Below are 20,312 nucleotides of genomic sequence, written 5' to 3' on the forward strand. Positions count from 1 at the left end.
ATGGTATCATAGAGTCTATCTCTTCAAAGGCAGATTTCATAGTCATTGTGGCGTTGAGTAATTGTACAGTGAAGTATGGGTACAAAAAGGTGGTTTGGCGCATTACGCGAATCCGCGCATTACGCGCACGGACACGGTAAAGTGCCCCAAGACGGAGCGCGGTCTCCGTGCTGTTGCCGATCTGGCTTTGCAGTCGACTACTGAGAATTGACATCGAACAATTGGGAGCCTCAGAAGCGCATCATAGGTTGTAGCTTTCCGTTAACTGGCAAGCTTGCGTTTCGCCGCAGCTTCGAGTAAGATACTCCAGATAGTTACTGACAACCAGCAGCGACCTCCGTTTGTGACGCGCCATACTTACCAGGACTACATAAAACCCGGATGTTCATGTTGACTCAATATTAAGTCGACTTTAGATTGATCTCTCTGCGTTTCTGGAGTTATCGATACGTCGCTACGCAATTAGGCTGGCCACTGCCCAAAAATGACGACAGACGAATCATCTTCATCTTCGGCTGACCAATGCGCGACTTTGACGGGACACGCTTGCCTTCGATGACGCCCACTCCACCCCTCGCCAAGCTCATCGTAATTGAACAGTCTCTCCCATGAACTTGAAGCTCGGTCTATCGAATACCGCACGTACATGGGCAATCTTGTTACTAAGCGGACATGCCCTGCGCACTCACGACGCGTGCTCCTATCTCAAATGCTCACAAGCCGAACAATGTGTGGGCTGACCCTAAACATGGGGTCGCAATAATCTCACAGTGCGATATTATCGAAGTGTATTTGGGTTGCCTGCCATCCAGGGCATGGGGCTTCAATGTTCACATACCCAGTGCATACGCTGGCTCGGTATATGCGTTGACTCGAGGTGTTCCTGCTTGTGTCCACGACTCCACTTGGTCAAGATAGCCTCGTCAAGATAGCCTCGTCCAGATAGAGACCTCGAAAAAGCATTCAATGCCTGGTTGCTCTTCACTCACCCTCACGACGCTTCTGCAGCACCGTTACACGTCATTCAAAAAGATATAGAACGGCAAAATAACTTCACTAACTGCGAGACCTCAAGGTCACCTTGTCGATGGTCGAGTGAACCTACGAAACATCAAGCGATTATACGAGAGCAAAAGTTTGCTTTGCGCCTTCCTCGAGCAGGGTCATTGACGACTCTTTAAGCCATGACATCATTATGCTACAGCCAAAAAAGCGTCCGCGTAGAGGTGAAAGATGTCGATTGTGGCTCTTATGATACAGATTCAAAGCATCGTCATGCTCGGAGCAGTGCACCGAGTGAGTTGCTGAAGAGAACAAGAATCTTTGTCAATCTAGATATGTTAGGGTGTGGATCGTGAGTGATCAGTACGCATGTGCGGAAATATTGAAGGATTGAACTGAGATTGTATTGGATGAAGCTACGGACAGTATGTATATGTGAGTAGCTGTAAACAACGCTAGTGTGACGTAGCAGTCACTCTCATAGCGGGTGAGGTTTGACAGGCAGGAGCACCCTGAACCGTGACAAGATAAGGGGATTGCTAAACTTGTTTCTACAAGGGACGATCGAGTGATGATCGGAGATGTAGTTAGACATCGTCCTCAATGGATAACCGCAGCATTCCTCATTTGAGCACCAACGCGTGCACTCGTTCCAAGGAGTATAAGAGTCACCAACAACTCCGGCCCTAGCTCAAAGCTGTACAAGCTGGAAAGGGAAAGGTACCAAGCGGGGCTGAACAACGGCGACGGATTCTTCCAGATCACCCCAGCCTTGAAGCTAGCCATAAGCAAGCATACAATTGACACGAATGAAAAGATAAAGCCAGCTGTCTTTGCTTCCGATATTCTCGAGATCTTTTGGCGTGTCCAGAGGACATGAAAGACGACCACGAGCATCAATACTGATATGAACGTAAGGAAAACCAGATATGTGGCTGCGACGCGCTGAACATCTCGGCAGGTTTGTCGCACGTGGTCCTGCAGCGTATGAACTGACACAATCGTAGACACCAGATTTGCCACGAACGAGATAATTGTTACGATTGACAGCGTAATAAGGAACGGCGTGAGCCAAGGTAAGCATTTGACGTGCACCCTTAACAACGATGCAGCTGATAGCAAGGCACCAACATATACTAATATAACTCCAGCTTGTAGCAGGATTTGCGAAGCGATACCAATGCGGATGTCGCTGATTCGGAAGATCCAAACTATCCGCATAATATATGCGGTGATGCGCTCGCCGCAAGCGAGTAACAGAACAACTGCAATTCTGTTGTTGCAGCTCCTTTGGTAGCATCGTACTACGATGTAAAGACTGTAGAGCCATGCGGTGCAGTAGGTGGCAAGGAACATGACAAGAATTGGAAGCTCGGGGTGTCGAGTGGGCAGTCCTCCCAGCTGTGCGTATGGCAAAGCATACGGTGGCTGTAAGTCAGCAACTGCAGTTTACCGAGCAAGCTGAAGGTGCGAACTTACTCCAGGATACGCGTACATTCCGCTGTTGAGTGAGTGGAGTGTTTTGTGCGAATGTAATGTTTACTGACGATGTTGTCATGTTCGAGCTCGAGAGGTAAGTGCTTTAACCTAAAGCCTTGTCACGGTAGTGACTGACCGGGCATTGGAAAGCTTGTAAAGCTTCAGCCCTACGTGAACATCGGCAAAACTGTGTCGGTACAATGGACTCAATATGTGAAGGCGGTTCAATGTATGCCCTTTATCGTGAGAGGCCAAAGGGTACTAGACGATCTCTCATTCATGTTGCACAGCGAGGTGGCTTCCGCTGACTGAAACAAAGCCCGGTTACACCAGCCAATACTGTGGCATTAACAAACAAATACACGTAGAAAAAACAACCCACGAACCGATTACTCGTCGAGCATGTGGGTAATTGCTCCACACCAACCATCTTCAGGCCGATCCGTACCGAACATTTCCGGACCTCCTCCCTGCACATGAGCGCTGGAGGCTTATCATTGCAACGTGAGTTTGATCGAATCCGGTAGCCTCCACAGTATGGCCATCGGAGCCTACCACCCAATCGAGGATTTGGCAACGCTAAGACAGCGAGCTTGTGCTTAATCGCCATCTTCGGTCGTGTACGCACATTGTTCCTAAAAAAAAGCAAGATGAGCGAACAGCCCTCTTGCTAGCATGTCGAAACAGCACAAACACGAACGTTCAAGAGCCTGCCATAGTTCTTACTGTACGATGCATCGCAGGTGGTTGCTTGCTACGTTTGCGCATTGTGATCGAGCTCGATTATTCACATTCTAAAATACCATTGCCACCACCATGACCTTATTCGCCATCGTCTCTTGTGCTTCAATAGGCTGTTACCTCATCTACATGCTCTTCGTTCGGCAGTTGATCAGCCCATACAGACATTTGCCTACTGCAAAACAGCCTTCGTTGTGGAGACGGCTGTTCCACGAACCGACACCTTTCGAGCTTAGATATTGGATGCAGGAGACTCCAAATAATGGCTTGGTCCGGTTCTTTGGGTTCCTGAATCAAGAGAGATTGTTTATAACCTCTGCGGGGACCATGAAGCAAGTATTGCAAAAAGACGCGCAGAAGTACGACAAGTTACCATGGCTGGGTAACCTCCAGAGTGCGGTTGGCGTCAGTGGCTTAGTCTCATCAAAAGGAGATCTTCATAAAGTATGTCACTCTCATCCTCAGCGACAAGCGCAGGAACTCATCACATCAAGCTTCACCGCAAAGTCACGATTGGAGCTTTCAACGACCTTTCAACTCGAATTCTCTATCCTGAAATATGGACCAGCATCCTCAAAATTGTTACTGATGTTCCAAAATTGATTGCTGACTGCAGTACGATCAAAGTGAATCTTCTTCTCCAGCTGGCATGCCTCGAAATCTCCTTGCACGCTGGGTTCGGCATCGATATCGATATCTTGAGGGATCCTCAACAACCCATTGCACAGAACTACCTGCGCCCTTTCCAACTCGGTGAGAGATCGTCGCTGTACATGAAGCTGCTGCATATTTGCCCCGTTGCACTTCAACTACCCGCAGTCGCACTCATCAGCAAATTGATGGGTGTCAATGTGTGGAGAATGAGGACTCTGTTGGAGGAAACAATGAAGGTAGGTGAACATCCGTTAGGTGTAACATCACGTTCGCAGATAGAGTTAATTCACTACAACATTCGACTGACTTGACGTAGTTCAAACTAAGATTGATCAGAAACCAAGACGATGGTCGCACGGAAGCCAACGAGTCGCATGATATCATGAATGGTCTACTTCGAAGAGGCTACAATCGCCTATCTGAGCGCGTACTGATGCGACACCTCATGACAACAATGGCTGCGAATACGGAGATGGTATCGAATCAATTATCGTGGGCAATCTATGCACTTTCGCATCCGGACAATCTGCACGTCCAAACCCGTTTACGCAACGAGATTCATGCAAGCTTCCCAAACCCGCCAGCTACCATGTCGTGGGAGACCATGCACTGTCAAAACTATCTTCTCGGCGTCGTGAACGAAATTCTGAGGCTTTACCCAAACGTCGGGCACCGAGGTCGCGTGGTGAACGCCGACACTATGCTGGACAACCTACATCTGTCCAAAGGCACAATCCTGGTCTGGCCAGTATATGCAACGAACCGAGACCCACGGCAATGGGGTCCGGACGCCGACATTTTCAAGCCCGAGCGTTGGAATCCTGCAGAATCAGTTGACAAAGAGACCAAACGTTGGAACGCTTTCAGTTTTATGACTTTTGGTCAGGGGCTGCGAAAATGCCCTGGCGAGTCGTACACTCGAGTGGTCATGGCCAGCATGCTTATGGGTCTGATAGGCAGATTTGAGTTTCGGAGACCAGATGGGTATAATGACGTGATCGAGGATGATGGTGGAAGTAGACTCAAGTTTGGGATCGTGATGAAGGCGAATATATGGGCGGAGATAAGAGAGGTACCTGGTTGGAGTGCTTCCAACTAGGTACGTCGACATCTCATCAAGAGGAAGAATCGCCTGGATCCGAGAGGGCTTGTACCATGAGAAAGGGTGTAAAGACTACAAAAATCGTTAATGTCTTCTGCATGAACCGCTTGAGGTGCAAGCCTGCTCCATCCTACCGTTGATACAGCCCGTAGGAAACAAAGCAATTAGAGCTTGCAGGTATGTTGTTCCTTTGAAAGACACTACACAACTCAGCAAACCTGGCTTAGTCTGGGAATGTGCAGTACAGGGTGTGTCAGGCAGGCACCTTCACTCAGGCCTATAGGCTATTCCAGAACAGGCCCTAGTGCCCACAGTATATAAAGACTACATAGCAGCCCATCAATCATTCCGATTCTGCTCACTTTGAAGGGTGCTTGCGCGTTGTTGAGTATAGGGCGGGTAGGCAAACGGACTTGGCCTCCCTTCACTTCTTCTGAGGGACACAGCGCTTCTGTCGCGCGAGGTCGTGGCTCCCTTCTGATACCAACCACCTAAACCCTCCACCGCCAAAGATTCTGCTAAGAACCCTCAGCATACGATGCTTGGAAACACCGAGATCCCCTTCCCACGAGGGCAGGCTCCCGACAGAGCTGCAACTGCACGTCCTCGAACATCGTCTCATGAGGCTGGCGCTGACCTGGCGGACGCATGCTGTTCATTCCCGCCGCGCTCTGCTACGCCTTCTTCTCACTAGCCAGAGGATGCGCACTCTTGCCCAACAGACTTGGACATATAACACTGTACGGCTGTTACACTCCAGTCTCCATACCTTCGATTACGCACGCGGTGGACTTCACTTCCTCATCCCTCGTTCATCGTTTGCTTACCACCTCCAGAACGTAAAAATCAGCTTCATTGTCTCACCGACGCAAGACTGGGGCCGAAAACCGCATACGATGAGATACTGCTCAACGCTGGGTGCTTGCTGCCATGTCCTGACAAACACCCCGCGAGACTGCCCGGAGAGCAACTTCACGGCGATACGGCGTGGCAGCAAAATTTCTCGGAGCTCAGAAAGCTACGGATTGTTCTAAAGTTCCATCAAGAATTGATGCGCCCAGAATATGCAGACCCGATCTTTGGAAGTCACCCACTCGATGCTCCTGTGCTACATCGCGCAAGCAGCAAGGCTTTTGAATGAGAGCATCATCATCCTGCAAGTAAGGAACATGGCTGTCTCTTTTGAAGGGATAGATGTGAAAGGTTTTCGCCCTGCCCAACCTTTCAGCGTCTCACCTGCACCTTTGCATGCGCTGCGCGTATTGAGGAGAAGATGAAGACCATAATCTGTATCAGCGACGATACGAGGACCACTCCGCTGCGCTCACTTCAACCCTGACTCAAGTGTAACCTTCACCACACCGCAAAATTAGGCATAGGACACGGTTTAGACAGATTCTTGGTGCTCCCCGGGGAGTTGATTGAAAAAAGTGACACCCCGAGCGAACGGCTGGACAATCGATCGGGTGCAAATGTCAGGAGAACGGAGACAGTAGGCGAGTTCCTACACCTGCGAAGCTACCCGCGACATGATTTGTAAGTCAATGACTGCGCGGAAGCTTCAACCTTTGGTGTAGAATGTGCAGGCTAGGGGGGGGGGGGATGGTAGCGCTGGCCTAGGTAACGGTGGCAGGTAGAGTTTCGCAACAATGAATCATAGGAAATGTGATGCAACGTTTTCGCGCAAGTAGAAGCATGCCGGTTCGTAAGCATTGTCAAATGCAACCCCCGAAGCGCGTCGTGATCTTCTCCAATGGAGGACGCGCTACGGTAAAATTAGCGTCCGGCGGAGGCCCGAGGAGAGCGTCTCCCTCCACGCAACATGCAGAACGTATGCTGGCATCGCGCACATTGTTACCCAAGCCTGGAGGCCCACAGTGTTTGGCAATGGATTCTGGTCGCAGCCTTGGGGTTGCGCCCGTGTGGTCTGCATATATAACGGCACGTGTCGTTCGGTTTCCTACATCCTCTTTTCTCCCCTAACTACTCTTTTAGCTTCACGCTTCTCGCTGATAATCATCTTCGACGGAAAATTTGCTAGTCTTCAGAGGCATGTTTTCGGATAAGAACGGACGCCTCGTCTTCGCATACGATGCAGAGCAGCTCTGGATTGAGGCGTGGGGCCGCAATGCTATTCGTGTTCGTGCCACCAAAGCGAGCAGCATGCCCGCCGAAAACTGGGCGCTGCTTAATCCAGCGCATAACAAAGCGGCTATTAACATCAAGGACGAATTAGCTACCTTGATCAACGGTCAGATCAAAGCTACAGTCACCAAGCGCGGCAAGCTGACAGTCCGCGATGGTAACGGAAAGTTGTTACTCGAGGAGTTCACTCGACACCGGCGTGACCTCACGGATCCCAAGTGTAGTGCTCTCGAGATTGAGGCGCGTGAATTCAAGCCAATCATCGGTGGGGACTATCATCTCACCGCTCGATTTGAGAGCCTCGATCCCAAGGAGAAGATCTATGGCATGGGTCAATACCAGCAGCCGTACCTTGACATCAAGGGAACCCAAGTCGAACTTGCGCATCGGAACTCTCAAGCTAGCGTACCGTTCGCTGTATCCTCGCGAGGCTATGGCTTTCTCTGGAACAACCCATCCATCGGTAGCGCAGTCTTTGGCAAGAACATCATGAGCTTCGAGGCTCTGTCGACGAAGGCTCTGGACTACTGGGTGGTGACAGGCGAGGCCCCCATGCAGATTGTTGAGGCGTACGCTGAGGCAACAGGCAAGGTGCCCATGATGCCAGAGTACGGTCTCGGTTTCTGGCAATGCAAGCTGCGCTACCAGACACAAGAGGAGCTTCTCAAGGTTGCAAGAGAGTACAAACGACTGAAATTGCCAATTGACTTGATCGTCATTGACTTCTTCCACTGGCCGAAGCAGGGTGATTGGAGATTCGATGAGACCTACTGGCCGGATCCAGGTACGCAACAATCATTCCCGGTTTCTCTATCTGCTTACATAAAGTCACACAGATGCCATGGTCAAGGAGCTGCAGGACATGGGTATCGAACTCATGGTCTCGATTTGGCCCACAGTAGATCGCAAATCTGTTAATTACAAGGAGATGCTCGAGAAGGGCTACCTGATCCGGACTGAACGTGGCGAGCGGATCGCCATGACATTCCAAGGCGTTACCGTCCATTTCGACCCAACCAATCCCGCATCACGCCAGTATGTGTGGGGCAAAGCGAAGAAGAATTATTACTCCAAGGGGATCAAAGTCTTTTGGCTCGACGAGGCAGAGCCTGAGTACTCGGTCTACGACTTCGAGAACTATCGATATCATCTAGGGTCGAACGTCGCTATCGGTAACATCTATCCGCGAGAGTACTCACGCACCTTCTACGATGGCATGACAGAAGAGGGCCAGACCAGCGTTGTCAACCTCGTTCGTTGTGCATGGGCTGGCAGCCAAAAATACGGTGCTCTTGTGTGGAGCGGCGACATAGCATCTTCGTGGACTAGTCTCCGCGATCAGTTGGCAGCAGGTCTGTCTATGGGAATGGCTGGTATTCCTTGGTGGACTACGGACATTGGCGGCTTCCATGGAGGAGATCCCAACGATCCTAAGTTCCGCGAACTGTTCGTGCGGTGGTTCCAATGGGGCGCTTTCTGCCCCGTGATGAGACTCCACGGAGATCGTGAGCCAAGGCAGGCTAAGGTTGGAACAACAGGAGGAGCATCGTGTTGCAGCGGCGCAGACAATGAAGTGTGGTCATATGGACCGGAAGTGTTCGAGATCTGCAAGAAGTACATGGAGCTACGTGAGGAGCTTCGTCCATACACTCGGAAACTCATGATGGAGGCCCACGAGAAAGGCTCTCCAGTTATAAGGACGCTATTCTACGAGTTTCCAGAAGACGCTACTTGTTGGGAGGTTGAGGTGCAGTATATGTACGGTGATAAGTACCTGTGCTGCCCTATATATGAAGAAGGTCAGACTCAGACAAGAGTCTACCTGCCCAAGCTGGCTAGTGGAGGGAAGTGGAAAAGACTGTGGAGCGAGGATACATTTCAAGGTGGCGCTTCCGTCACCGTTGACTCCCCTCTTCAGGATATGCCTGTGTTTGTTAGGCCTTGAGTACGTTGCTCATCTCTATAACTGAGAATTTCAAACCTTGCATACAATTCGTCGGTTTTGATCTTGATATGAATAACTTCCACCTCGGCAGTGTCCTCGTGATGTGTGCCAAATCTGGCCTAGTGTTCACGCTAAATCTTAGCTTTGCTCAAGTGGAATTGACTCCCCAAGACTTGTCTCTCTCAAAGTTTCCACGATGAACCACCAGACTTTGACCAGACGCTCGAACTTTCTTGTACAATGAGTAAGAGACCAGTTGCACAGTCTTGCAAGCGCACACAAGCATGACACGTCCTTGGGCGCTATCAACCATGCATTTGAGCTGAACTGTATGTCACCAAAGCTTCGGGAGGCAGGAACATCTTACTCGATACTTTCGGATACATACACACGAAAAGCCATACAGATGCTCTTATTGCGAAAAGCACTTTTCGAGGCTGTAGGTTGCTCCTTCCCAAACCTGGCTCTTGTTGGCCTGTTGACGCGATCTGATGGATTCAGGCGATGTCTTGACGTGTCACAAGGCTTCGCATGAACAGCAGAACGACATCTCAGCTACACCCGTATCATCAAGGGCTTGCTCGACCGAGGTTCCGATGATGGAGTCAATAGTCTACACAGCAGCACAGATATCGAACTGCAACGTTGGCTCACTCGTGAATCTGGAGTCCGTACTGGAATGTTGATGTGGGTAATAGACATTCTTTTCCGGAAACCAAAACGCCCACTAACCTGCATAGTTCCTCGACTCGATAATGCTGTACGAGTTCGGTGTAAGGCCTTTAATGGACCTCGATGATGCCAAAGCCAGGCATCCCTCACGCGAGGATGTATCAAGGGATTCGCTCCTCATTCGACACGGCAACAGGGTGTTTCCCACCATAACACTTGCTGAAGCTTTGGAGACGTTGTACATTGAAAACCAGTTGCCTGCGGACTTAAGCGAATTTAGCGTGGGACTCTTGATACACGCGACCTATCGGCACCGAAATGTGTCCCGAAATCTCGATAATTGGCCATATCCTCGACCCTCAAGCTACACCGAAAGTCCTTGGCGAAGGTCATTACCTGCTCACCGCCGGCTTACAGGCACTAGTCAACACGGATCATATTTCGCACGCTGTAGGTAATGCACCGCAATTTACATGGGGTATAGAGGAGTCATATGGCACGTCACTAGATGGTTTACTCAACGCTACATCAGAGAACGACGCGAGCATTACAGATCGAGATGGTCCTATCTTCCCCTAGACTCTGATTCCGGCTTGAAGTATATAGAAGAAATAGTTCCATACTCAAATATACCATGTAAAGAAGGCACTTGATACATAGCAGCGTCCCTATCATAAATCCGCTCTCCACATGGACTGCCGATCTCTGGCACTCCTCCCACCGCGAGCCGGGTGTTCGTCAAGACATCCTATTACTTCTACAGAGTCGCCATTGTTGTGACCTTCAATATTGGTCAAAGCCGACAGACAAATGGTCGGAAGCGGGCATACCACCGGAGCTGTGTTCGACCCCACCGTGACTTCAAGGAACTGGTCTAGCAAGGGTTTTTCCCCGCACAAAGCCTCAAACAGCACTTGCCCCAGATTACCATCTCTAGTGGGGTATGGCCGGGTGTTCCAGGCGTACACCAAAACACATTTGTGAGTAGACCACGGCCACATGCATAGATGTTCCTGCTGCTGCTACGGTTGCCATGTCGATCATTTCTGTTATTGAACCTCACCTTCTAGACTCCGAATAATGCCAGTATGACGACAGAAGTCAAAAACCACATCACTATGTAGGAGCACCAAGAGGATTCTCACCAAGTTAAGCAGGCCGCCGACGAACATTGACTTACACCCCGCCAAGCCATCAGTCTCCACAAAGCTGTCTTATGGCCCGTTCTACTTTCAACACATATCATCATGGAAGGCTACGGCATCGTCCTCATCTATTATTTCTTCGCTCAGCCGGCTTTCTCACGCAAGTTGTGGAAGGGTTGAGATGTTGATTGATTCTTTTAGCTATTGGCTGGAATCGATCGGGACTATATAGTAGAAGGCAATAGCAGTGAAGGGTGGGAAGCAAACTGAACTAACCAAATGAGCTGGACAGTCACTGCAGCGGACCGCTAGCAAACACAATCAGTGCAGTGGACCCGCTAGCAAACAGATGGCAATCGGTGGATACCTTCACCCTCCGACACAAGTACGACGAGTGCGACGACAGCGGCAACTCTCAAATCACTGCACCTTGGCAAAGTGGACTCGGCAACGCTGTTGGATGTGACACCATCATAGACGCTTTTGCCAACGGCTACTTCTGCCACAAGTTCGGATACCGCCCTGTCTTGCTTGTGTCATTGGCCTTCATCTGCGCCTTCATCGCGATCTCCTTTTCTGCACCCAGTTGCCGGTCCTTCTTGTTGGCAAGTTTCTTTGCGGTATACAATGGGTAAGTCATCGATCATGCGCATCATTGGAAGAATATACCCATAGCTACAGGGTGTCTTTGCAACTATGGCCCCGGCGTATACCAGCGAGGTCTGTCCGATGGCCTTACGTGGATACCTGGTTGTCTACGTTAACCTCTGCTGGGCGTTCGGGCAGCTTATCTCTGCAAGCGTACAGTCAGCATTCTCCGGTGGAAACATACAATGGTCGTATCAGATCTTATTTGCTATTCAATGGGCATGGCCTATTCCATTGTTTCTTATCCTATTTTTCGCGCCCGAATCTCCTTGACACTACGTCCATACTGGCGATTGTCGTAGGTGAAGGATCCACCAATAGCCACCATGTGATAGTACTAGCGTCTATAGTCTGGAGCTTCCACTAATCTGCAATACGACACCACAATCACTCACTTCCATCAGCAATCCTTTAGGGCTAATTAGGCTCCGGTGGAGAGTCCGGTGGAGGTCCCTGTGGAGTTTTGCCTCGGGCGGAGCAGGCTTGAGAAGCTCTGTCGCACTACAAACGTACGCATACTTGTTGCGGTATCGGTTGGTCCATACAAGGTCTGACTGTACCCCTGATAGACTACCCTAGTCTAGTGTGTGACAGGTCACTGGCCTGAGGTCAGGTATATAGTCGTCACCTCCCAGCTATATGTCAATTCAGCGCAGTATTCCATCGACCTGATAGTCCTACGTTATCGTCAACCGTAGCTATCAGTATTCTACAGCGGCCCACGCCGCTACAATACTGATCGGCACCTACCACTCACTAACGTAACTCAGGATCCTGTCCGAACGTATAGGCTGCATTTGTAACTCTTTTCTTGAACTCCACCGGATGCATGTTCCCTCCATTGTAGGCTTTTGAAAACATCCGATCATCGCTACTTTACGACCAACAAAATCTTGTGTGTGGCGTAATGTTTGCTCATATCGGCCTACAAGACACCAGTAGAGGAGATGGCATGTATAGGTTTGATTACCCGTTTATCTCATACCGTTCTTCATAAGTACCGTAGTAATTGGCGCGCAACCCAAAGTGGTCCCTTCGAAGTCCGACTCTGCCCTTCGACATATCCTATCCCATGACTTCCTTCAAACAGTCAAGATGCTCTGGCTGGGGTCGGGACCACAAGTTGTAGACTTGGTGGTACCCAGGGCTGGGTTGACGCTATACCGGTCATCGCAGGATGTTTCTTTAGATCTAGACCTTGTGTCAGTCCCACTGGCACCTTGTTGTTACCGATTGGCTCGTACAATTCTGACACGACGTTGTAGTGGCAAACTTGCATCTAAACTCGAAGCTCTCGGATCAGTAAGCCCGAGTGGCACAGATGTTGTCAGTGCAATATCTCCTCACACTGCCCACGACTGGGTAGATATCATCGTGCTGCTTGCGCATATACCGCAGTGTTGCTTTCTTGGGACACGATCGGAAACCATGATCCGCTTGTTCGATAATTTAGCGCTCGATATCTTTTTGGAGGCCACCAGTAAGGTACTTCGGGGTTGGGAGCTATGAGATACCTGCTCGCCATACATCGATGGTTCTACCTGTCTTTGCAGTATTCGAAGGGACGAGAAATACGCTAAGCTGTTGAAGCACGAGTATGGCAAGATGTTCTGGCCAAGCAAGATGCTAATGCAGAGGCCGACCTGTTCCAGAGAATGTCTATGTTACTTTCTGTCGAGGTGTGCTGATAGAACAAAGACAACGCCTGATGAATTGGAAACATTGTGCTTTAGCTTACTGTAGAAATGAGCAAAGCAAGACAGTTAAAGAGAGAAGCCAACAGCAGCCTGACAAAGTCCGGCAAGGCTGAATCACGGTGTGGTGTGTGAAGAACTGGTAGTAGCCTCCCACTCACCTGGTGGCGTAGTCGCGAACTGTCACAACTTGGTGCATTTCACCCAAGACGCTTCGGACTCTCCTGTAACCGATCAACTATTTGAGGTGCGCGGATGGTTGTGACCAAAGCAGTGCAAAACATGTTCAGATAGAAATTGTGCATTCACAATCGTGGCAGCGTAGGCCGATGTAGTACACTGATAGCTACGGTGAACGACAATGTAGGACTCTTGAGTTGATGGAATACTGCGCTGAGGTGCTATCTAGCTAGGGGAAGACGACTATGTACATGATTTGTAAAACACTAGACTAGGGTAGTCTGCTACGGGTATAGCCAGACCTTGTATGGACTAATTGATACCGCAATAACAGTCTTGTAAAGAGCGCCTGCAGGTTCCCAGTCTCAACGGGATGATGAGCGAGATGGGATGCTGGATAAAACTCTCGTTCAGCCATAGACCTCGGGAGTTCTGCACGCTGGAGGCGCCACACTAACCACTTAAAGAAAGGGCACGTCGACCCTGGAAGCCTGACGATCCATGAATGATCTCATGCTGACTTACTAAGCCAACTGCAGTCCCCTCAAACTAATCGCAACTCTCAACGTCGCTCCACTACCAACATCATACGCATTCGACACAGTCAGATCCTGTCCATTCTGCACATCCGTGAACGGAATCTCAATCGCACCAGTCTCCGCCTCCTTGTTTAACAAGCTGATCCTGAACGGCGCCGGGCTGTTCACCATATCCCTTGTAATCGGGATTCTAAATGCTTGGTCGAAGCTAGGATTGAAGATATCTGTGCCAGGCGTGTACGTCTTGATCGCAGTACGGAACTCCTTCCTGCCCCAGGATACCTTTACGCTGGGTTGGAGCTCGTCGCGCTGACCCTGAAGACCAAGAGCGCTGGCGACGAGGACGGTGGCGAGACCGCAGAGTTGGCCTTCACCTTGGCTCTGTGTCGCGGAGAGTGCTTGGGGTTCGTTGACGAAGTTGAAGAATTGAGCGTGTATTGTTACGCGGGCGTCCGTGTGTTCGCCCTTGTGGGTAAGTGCGATTTCTTTCGTGCCGCCGCCGAGCAGGATGTCCTTGATGGAGATGGATCCGATGCCGATGTCGTCGTCAGCACCGACATCGTCATCCTGCACATCGAGAGTAATATTTTGCTCGAAGTCTGCGACGAGGAAGTCATGCGTTTCATTCCACTCGGGGTCATGGTTGTTCTTCTTGGTCGATGTGCGCCACTCTTCCTCAGCGCCCACACTTACTTTGCAATAGCAGTCAGGTACGTCCTTTACAATTTTGGCGAGAAGACGCTTTGCGCCGCTCTTCTTGGGACCCGATATTCCAATTGCTCGCTCCATCGTGAGGCGGACGACACCGAGGGGAGGTTGGTAAGTCTTGAAATAGTCGTTCGAATTGTCAAGCTTGACGAGGAAGCGGTTTGGCAGAACGGCCATGCCACCGATGATGCCGAGGATAGTCTTGCGGATGGTACTTGAGATAATGCCTAAGTCTGCGATGTTGGCGGCATCTGTGAAGTCGAGCGATAGCTCTGGAGGGTTGATGAAGGCGACTTGCGCAGCACCGATCTAGGTCTGACCTTAGCGTTTATGCATATTGGCATGTCCTGCAAGAGGATTCATACCAGTGGGATGACATTTGTCAAAGGAGCGAGCAGAATAGAAAGTCTGCCCTTGAGGTGGACTCGCTCGATACCCTGCCACCTATTAGCAAACCGCAACGACCTTGGAAGCATTCAGAGCTTACGATCTTGGGGACCATCCTGCCGTCCAGCTCAATATCGCTCATACTCTCCCAGCTCACATTCATGTCCAACTTGATCCCTCCCATGGAGGTCTTGTGTACGTCCACTGCAGACAAGCGTAAAGGTACAGGGCCTAGATCAAGCTTGGTGAATCGCAGATTTGCCAATGGACCTGGAAGTGTGGAGGCCAGAATAGGTTCGACAATCTCTCTCACCATGTTGCAGCCGGCAACATTGATGTTGGGCCATAGTTGTTCGACAATGTCATTGAGGAAGCCTGAGTTCGGTCGTTAGTTGGCTTCATTGTCCAAAGAGCAGATGCTACGGGGGACATTGTCTAACCTGCAGACTCGGCGCCTCCTGAAGCGGTCAGGGTATCTGCAAGACCTGACATGTTGTTCATGTTTGTGTCTGTTGTGGGACACGGGGAGGTAAGTGTATGGATTGTTCGCGAAAAGAACAGAGTTAAGCAGAGCAGAGTATGTTGGAAGATGAGGATCTTATACGACTGTGTGGATGCGAGTTGGGGTAGAATTATGCCTGGGAGACCTGGATCTGCAGTAGATCGATCGTAAGGGTCGAGAAGCAGCCTGAAACAGCAAGCAGGAGAGAACGCGTTGTTTACGCCCATGACGCACGAGGGGCTCCTCAGACGTCATTCGTGTGCAAAGTGGCACTAGTGGTGGGGATGCTGGCAGGCAGGTTGGACCGACTCTGAGAACAGGGTCTAGCCTGGTGATTGGCTAACGATTGCAACTCCGCGGGGTGGCTCCGCGGCTAAAGCACAGCATGGTCGTCTTCACCGTTGAACATGCATCGACGCGCCATGACTTGGCGACATTGTGGCCTGTTTTGTCTGCAGTCGGGCCCTGTTCAGAAGGCAGCGCAGGCGGGGTATGTTGTCCATCGCCAACTCACGTGTTTAGGACTGCTAGCTGACATGTGACTATGGTGGCGGTGGTGGCGGTGGAGGCTGAAGCCACCCCAAAGCACCAATGCCAAACTAGATTGTCTGAAGAAGAGGCACATAGAGCGGAACCCTATCGTGTTGGTTTTAACTACTCACCAAATGGTGAGTGCTGATATGGGATCAAGATGTAAAATCTTTATGACTGTTTCTATCGTACAAAGTCTGATGTAGGTGATGATGGACCTGGGTTCTAGTTTCCTGTAGCCCTGGCGCGAAAGAACGACTTTCATGATATACTTCTAACTCACTCCGCCTCGACGAACAATATCCGTCTTCTGAGTACTCAATAGCGTTCTTGTGAAGGAGGCGTGACCGAGGTCTGTCGGACCTTCCTACGCGTGTGCCAACAGGTAATTTAAGGTTTGGCGTGAGGTTCATAGGGTCATTAGAACTAATCAGTGAATTGCTCGGCTCCTATAGGGTGGCGGTTGCCTTGTGACGGAGTGAGAATTACTCGTCCTTTACACCAGATGTTCGGCCATCGCTTTCTTATCAACTCGCTCGCTGCGAAGGGTTCTTCACTGTCGAATAAAACCGTACACAAAGCACGCATCAACCGAGACGACGCCAATCAAACAAAAGGCTATTCTCGACAACGTTCCATTCCCATGGGAACCCTTGCCAGTTGAGCTCAAAGTCGAAATCCTCAGGTACTGGCTGGTAGTACGCATCTCCGTTGAGCATAATCACAAGCACAAGATTATCTCTTTGTTCCTTACGAGCAAAGGCATGCGTAAGATTGCGCTGGATGTTTGGGGCCAGAACCTTTTCAGGCTACGTTTCAGACCCGTGGCAGGACATATCCAGGGTGAACCACGTCAAGTGAATCTTGCGATGACACGTCCATCGCCAGGGAGACATTGTCGCGGGTCACACGTGCGTTTCGACGTTCCTCGCATGCTGAGTTGGCGCAAGCATATACTCGTAGACAAAGGGTCATATCCGCGATGGGATGACTGCCAGGAACGAGTCAACGTATGGCGTCGTCTCTTGACTTCACAAAATCCTCTGGTAGATTCACATGATACCGCCTGGCAGCAGGAACTTCCAAACCCACGAGACTTGTGTGTCATCCTGAAAACGGAGAGGACACCCTTGCTTTGGCATCAGAGCATCGAAAGATTCCTGAACGCTGGGCTCTGCCATTTGCGCGCCGATCGCGTCACGGTGAGAACCGATGGCTGGCAGGGAGACTCTTACTGCGTGACAGCAACGGACTTTGACAATAGCGGTCGCGAAGTGCGTGGATTTGCAATGGTCAGACATTGTCCGCATCGTTGCGCCGCGGGACCCGCGATAGGTCTAAGAGCGCTAATGGAGCGACCTCGTCGCGTGGCTGAGAAAGAGTGAAGGATACAACAGGCCGTTGTGGATGGGCGCTCGAAGTTGTGTAGAGCCGTGAAGGGTCGCTGGGAATTGTACTGGTAGATGATAAACGTTGATCAGCGTAGCACCGTTCAACGACTGTACTCCACAGAGGTAGTGCGTGAAGCTGCAATACACCGAACCATGAGTTGTCGAATCTTTGACCGTACTCGACATTACTCGTGCCGTATTCCTTGGATATGGACTTGTTTGATCGTACAATGCAATCGAAGGATGTGAAAGACAAATTGCTCGCGCACGATGCGCTAGTGCTGGGTCGCAGGCCTCCACCCTAGACAGAAAAGAGCTCCACCCGCAGGCGCGACATGGGCAACGATACCGAAGTCCTTTCTCCGTTGGCGAGATTGCCCGACGAACTGAAAGTCGAGATCCTTAAGTGCCTCCTTCTGTTCGACAACCCAGTCGACCTGCGCTCCAGGAGGGCTATCCTGCCTTTCCTCCTCACCAGCAAGCGCATGAGCGAGTTTGCACTGGAAGTGTGGGGGTAAAACACCTTGCAACTTCACTTGCGCCTGAAAGACACAAGTGTCCCGCATACTCCGACCTATTTTGTACGCCACATCCGTCATTCGGACCTCCGAATGTACGTTCCCGGTACAGTCACATGAGGTTCTTTTGGTTTCGGCGACGCCTCCACACCTCGATGGCGTTTGCTCCTTTCTAACGCCAGAGACTATACATGGCCCAACTCGAACTGGCAAGTCGGTGCATGGAACCTTGTCGAGCTGAAGCTCACGCTGGAGGTGGCCGATCTACACACCGCAACAACCTTGTGTGGACCGAAGGACTACCGCATCAATACTCTTTGTCTGAGAGCACGAGACATCGGAGGTTTCCTTGCTGCAGCACGCTACAACTTACACGCACGTAGTGTTACGGTGTAAGTCGTAGGCATTGGTTGCGGAAGCTACCCCCGGAGTGCAGAGTCCATAGAATCAGATCCTGGCAAGGCTACGTCACGCTCGTACTGCTGCGCTGAGAGGTTAGCCAAGGGTGTAAAGGCGCTCGTCGAAAGCAGAGAGTCGCAAGATGTGAGCCAGGTGGAGGAGTGCAAGCCAATGTAGAGTAGGTAAGTGATACGCACATCTGGTGAGCGAATATTACTGACGATGTGAACCTCAGAGGTTATGCAGCAATAGCTATGAGAGAAACCGTTAAAGGAACGATGGCGAGATGAGCTGGGGCTGCGAGGGCTTTGTGGCAAGTGGGGATGGTCACACTGATCAGCATGAGGAGTTGTGTCCTACGTGCTGTCAAGGAAGTTATTCGTAGAGAAGAGCTACGTGAAAGTAGCCCTTCTATGGTTTTGCCATCGATAACTGTCGTCTCAAAGCTCGAATGTGGGATGTGGACATAGAGAGCTGTTTCCAGTCGTGCAATACGTCGTCATCGGGTCTCGCTGTCGAATACCACCCTGCTTCTCCCCGCCATTGCTGTATCCACTGTCTCTTCCACCTTTCGCACCACCTCAGCTCCAAAGAATGCAACCCCCAGCTCTTGACTCGTGGACCAACTCGCGCGATCCAGGTTGCCACTACCCAGAACCAGCACCTCGCCATCTACAATTGTCATCTTGAGATGACTCTGTTGTGGCTCACCCTGCTCTTCTCCCTTCTTCTTGTATCCATGTCTTGGCTCGAAGTACGAGATGCGCAACTTTCCAACCTTGGCAGGAGTCATAGCTGCTTCCTCGTCGTGGATCCTTGACGTTGCTCGCGGTTCAAGTGCCTTGTATCGTTTGATCAGCGTCTTGACGCAGCGATATGTTGTAGTACCGGCTGTGACAAGCTGCTCGAGGATCATGAGTCGTGCTGACGTCAAGATCTTGACATCGATGCCGCGAGCGAGTGCTCTCAACAACGCGGATAATACGGGTGGGGCAGTGAGATTTGGTGTTTGGATGCGTATGCTGTGCTCTGCTTTGTCGAACAAAGTAAGTAAAAAGGCGTTCAGAGGCGTAGTGGGGGCTGTGGCAGCTCCGAAGAGTCGGAAGTTTGGATTCCAGTGGTGGGGACTTGGGAGGAAGAAGCTAGGAGTGTCGTCTGGGAAGCCTGCAGCGGTATGCCTGGCGCTGGGCACCCCAGGTGGAGCATCACGATCTGTGGCAGGTACTGTGATGATCCGCTTTCTATCAGGCAAGTCGGGCGGTGCATCCGCTCGCCTTTCCCAGAACGCCCAGTAGAACCTGAGGAATTGCGATAGGATGGGCCCAGTCATCGTTATGGCACCTTCAAACCACTCTTCCCAACTGACGTTACAACTTGGGAGGACCACTACCTGTCGGTCCACGATGATGAATTTGGGGTGCATGACACTGAAAGGCAGGATGAAGACGCTCTTGATCTTCAGATCCAATCCACCTAGCTCGGACGGATCAGGTAGGCCAAACTTCTTCACCCACTCAGAAGCTAGGTATGTTTGCCCACTGGCTGCCTGCTTGTGAAACAACTTTTGGAAGACCGAAGAAGACGAGAAACATATTCGAACGCGGATTTTCTCCGTGCCCCGCCTTATAGCCTTATCAGATAGCTTGCGAAGCACGGCATTGAGCACGTCACGGCTAACAGATGAGGCCCAGAAGCAGGTCACAAGGATGAGCTCGTGCTCGGTATCCTCTAGTAGTGGTGAGAGGTCCTCGTATATCGATGATCCAGTACCACTTATGAATGTCTGAATATTGGACGCCGTGATCAAAGACCGTGGAAGACGTGCGTAGTAGTTTGGGTCATCCTGTTCGGTGGTGTTCACTGCTCTCTCGAGATCGTAGATGAAAGGCTCTTGGTACTGCTCGGCCATGCGCTCGCTTATTCGGACAAG

The 20,312-nt window shown here is 50.7% G+C and overlaps 8 protein-coding genes across 8 annotated transcripts; 5 read left to right on the forward strand and 3 right to left on the reverse strand.

Annotated features, from left to right (window-relative positions):
- Window positions 1-1,602: 1,602 nt before the first annotated feature.
- On the reverse strand, window positions 1,603-2,427 carry BU25DRAFT_354898 (uncharacterized protein; the record flags this gene model as incomplete). The annotated part of the gene is made up of 1 exon (XM_033703538.1): window positions 1,603-2,427. A coding segment is annotated over one exon (825 nt), but the record flags the coding sequence as incomplete, so codon positions are not given.
- An 876-nt stretch (window positions 2,428-3,303) lies between these two features.
- BU25DRAFT_325884 (cytochrome P450) lies at window positions 3,304-4,858 on the forward strand (the record flags this gene model as incomplete). The annotated part of the gene is made up of 3 exons (XM_033702290.1): window positions 3,304-3,666; window positions 3,717-4,093; window positions 4,204-4,858. Coding segments are annotated over 3 exons (1,395 nt in total), but the record flags the coding sequence as incomplete, so codon positions are not given.
- Window positions 4,859-6,814: 1,956 nt separating this feature from the next.
- Window positions 6,815-9,109, forward strand: BU25DRAFT_241489 (glycoside hydrolase family 31 protein). Its single transcript, XM_033701529.1, has 3 exons — window positions 6,815-6,919; window positions 6,974-7,907; window positions 7,960-9,109. The coding sequence occupies exons 2-3, from the start codon at window positions 7,031-7,033 to the stop codon at window positions 9,066-9,068; spliced, it is 1,986 nt and encodes a 661-aa protein (XP_033555389.1). The 5' UTR covers window positions 6,815-6,919; window positions 6,974-7,030; the 3' UTR covers window positions 9,069-9,109.
- A 498-nt stretch (window positions 9,110-9,607) lies between these two features.
- On the forward strand, window positions 9,608-10,233 carry BU25DRAFT_241501 (uncharacterized protein). Its single transcript, XM_033701530.1, has 2 exons — window positions 9,608-9,759; window positions 9,809-10,233. Exons 1-2 carry the CDS (start codon window positions 9,748-9,750, stop codon window positions 10,196-10,198), a joined length of 402 nt encoding a protein of 133 aa, XP_033555390.1. The 5' UTR covers window positions 9,608-9,747; the 3' UTR covers window positions 10,199-10,233.
- Window positions 10,234-10,915: 682 nt separating this feature from the next.
- Window positions 10,916-11,806, forward strand: BU25DRAFT_354922 (uncharacterized protein; the record flags this gene model as incomplete). Its single annotated transcript, XM_033703539.1, has 4 exons — window positions 10,916-11,049; window positions 11,235-11,418; window positions 11,472-11,516; window positions 11,561-11,806. Coding segments are annotated over 4 exons (609 nt in total), but the record flags the coding sequence as incomplete, so codon positions are not given.
- A 1,767-nt stretch (window positions 11,807-13,573) lies between these two features.
- BU25DRAFT_416290 (C2 domain-containing protein) lies at window positions 13,574-15,715 on the reverse strand. Its single transcript, XM_033707743.1, has 4 exons — window positions 15,482-15,715; window positions 15,142-15,416; window positions 15,020-15,091; window positions 13,574-14,963 (listed from the first exon to the last, which is right to left on the reverse strand). Exons 1-4 carry the CDS (start codon window positions 15,540-15,542, stop codon window positions 13,932-13,934), a joined length of 1,440 nt encoding a protein of 479 aa, XP_033555392.1. The 5' UTR covers window positions 15,543-15,715; the 3' UTR covers window positions 13,574-13,931.
- Window positions 15,716-16,663: 948 nt separating this feature from the next.
- Window positions 16,664-17,600, forward strand: BU25DRAFT_241549 (uncharacterized protein). Its single transcript, XM_033701531.1, has one exon. The coding sequence runs from the start codon at window positions 16,839-16,841 to the stop codon at window positions 17,457-17,459; it is 621 nt and encodes a 206-aa protein (XP_033555393.1). The 5' UTR covers window positions 16,664-16,838; the 3' UTR covers window positions 17,460-17,600.
- Window positions 17,601-18,881: 1,281 nt separating this feature from the next.
- Window positions 18,882-20,291, reverse strand: BU25DRAFT_435650 (phospholipase D/nuclease; the record flags this gene model as incomplete). Its single annotated transcript, XM_033708933.1, has 1 exon — window positions 18,882-20,291. One exon carries the CDS (start codon window positions 20,289-20,291, stop codon window positions 18,882-18,884), a length of 1,410 nt encoding a protein of 469 aa, XP_033555394.1.
- Window positions 20,292-20,312: the final 21 nt, after the last annotated feature.

This window comes from Macroventuria anomochaeta (assembly GCF_010093625.1).
Source record: "Macroventuria anomochaeta strain CBS 525.71 unplaced genomic scaffold BU25scaffold_59, whole genome shotgun sequence".
Lineage (NCBI taxonomy): Eukaryota > Fungi > Ascomycota > Dothideomycetes > Pleosporales > Didymellaceae > Macroventuria > Macroventuria anomochaeta.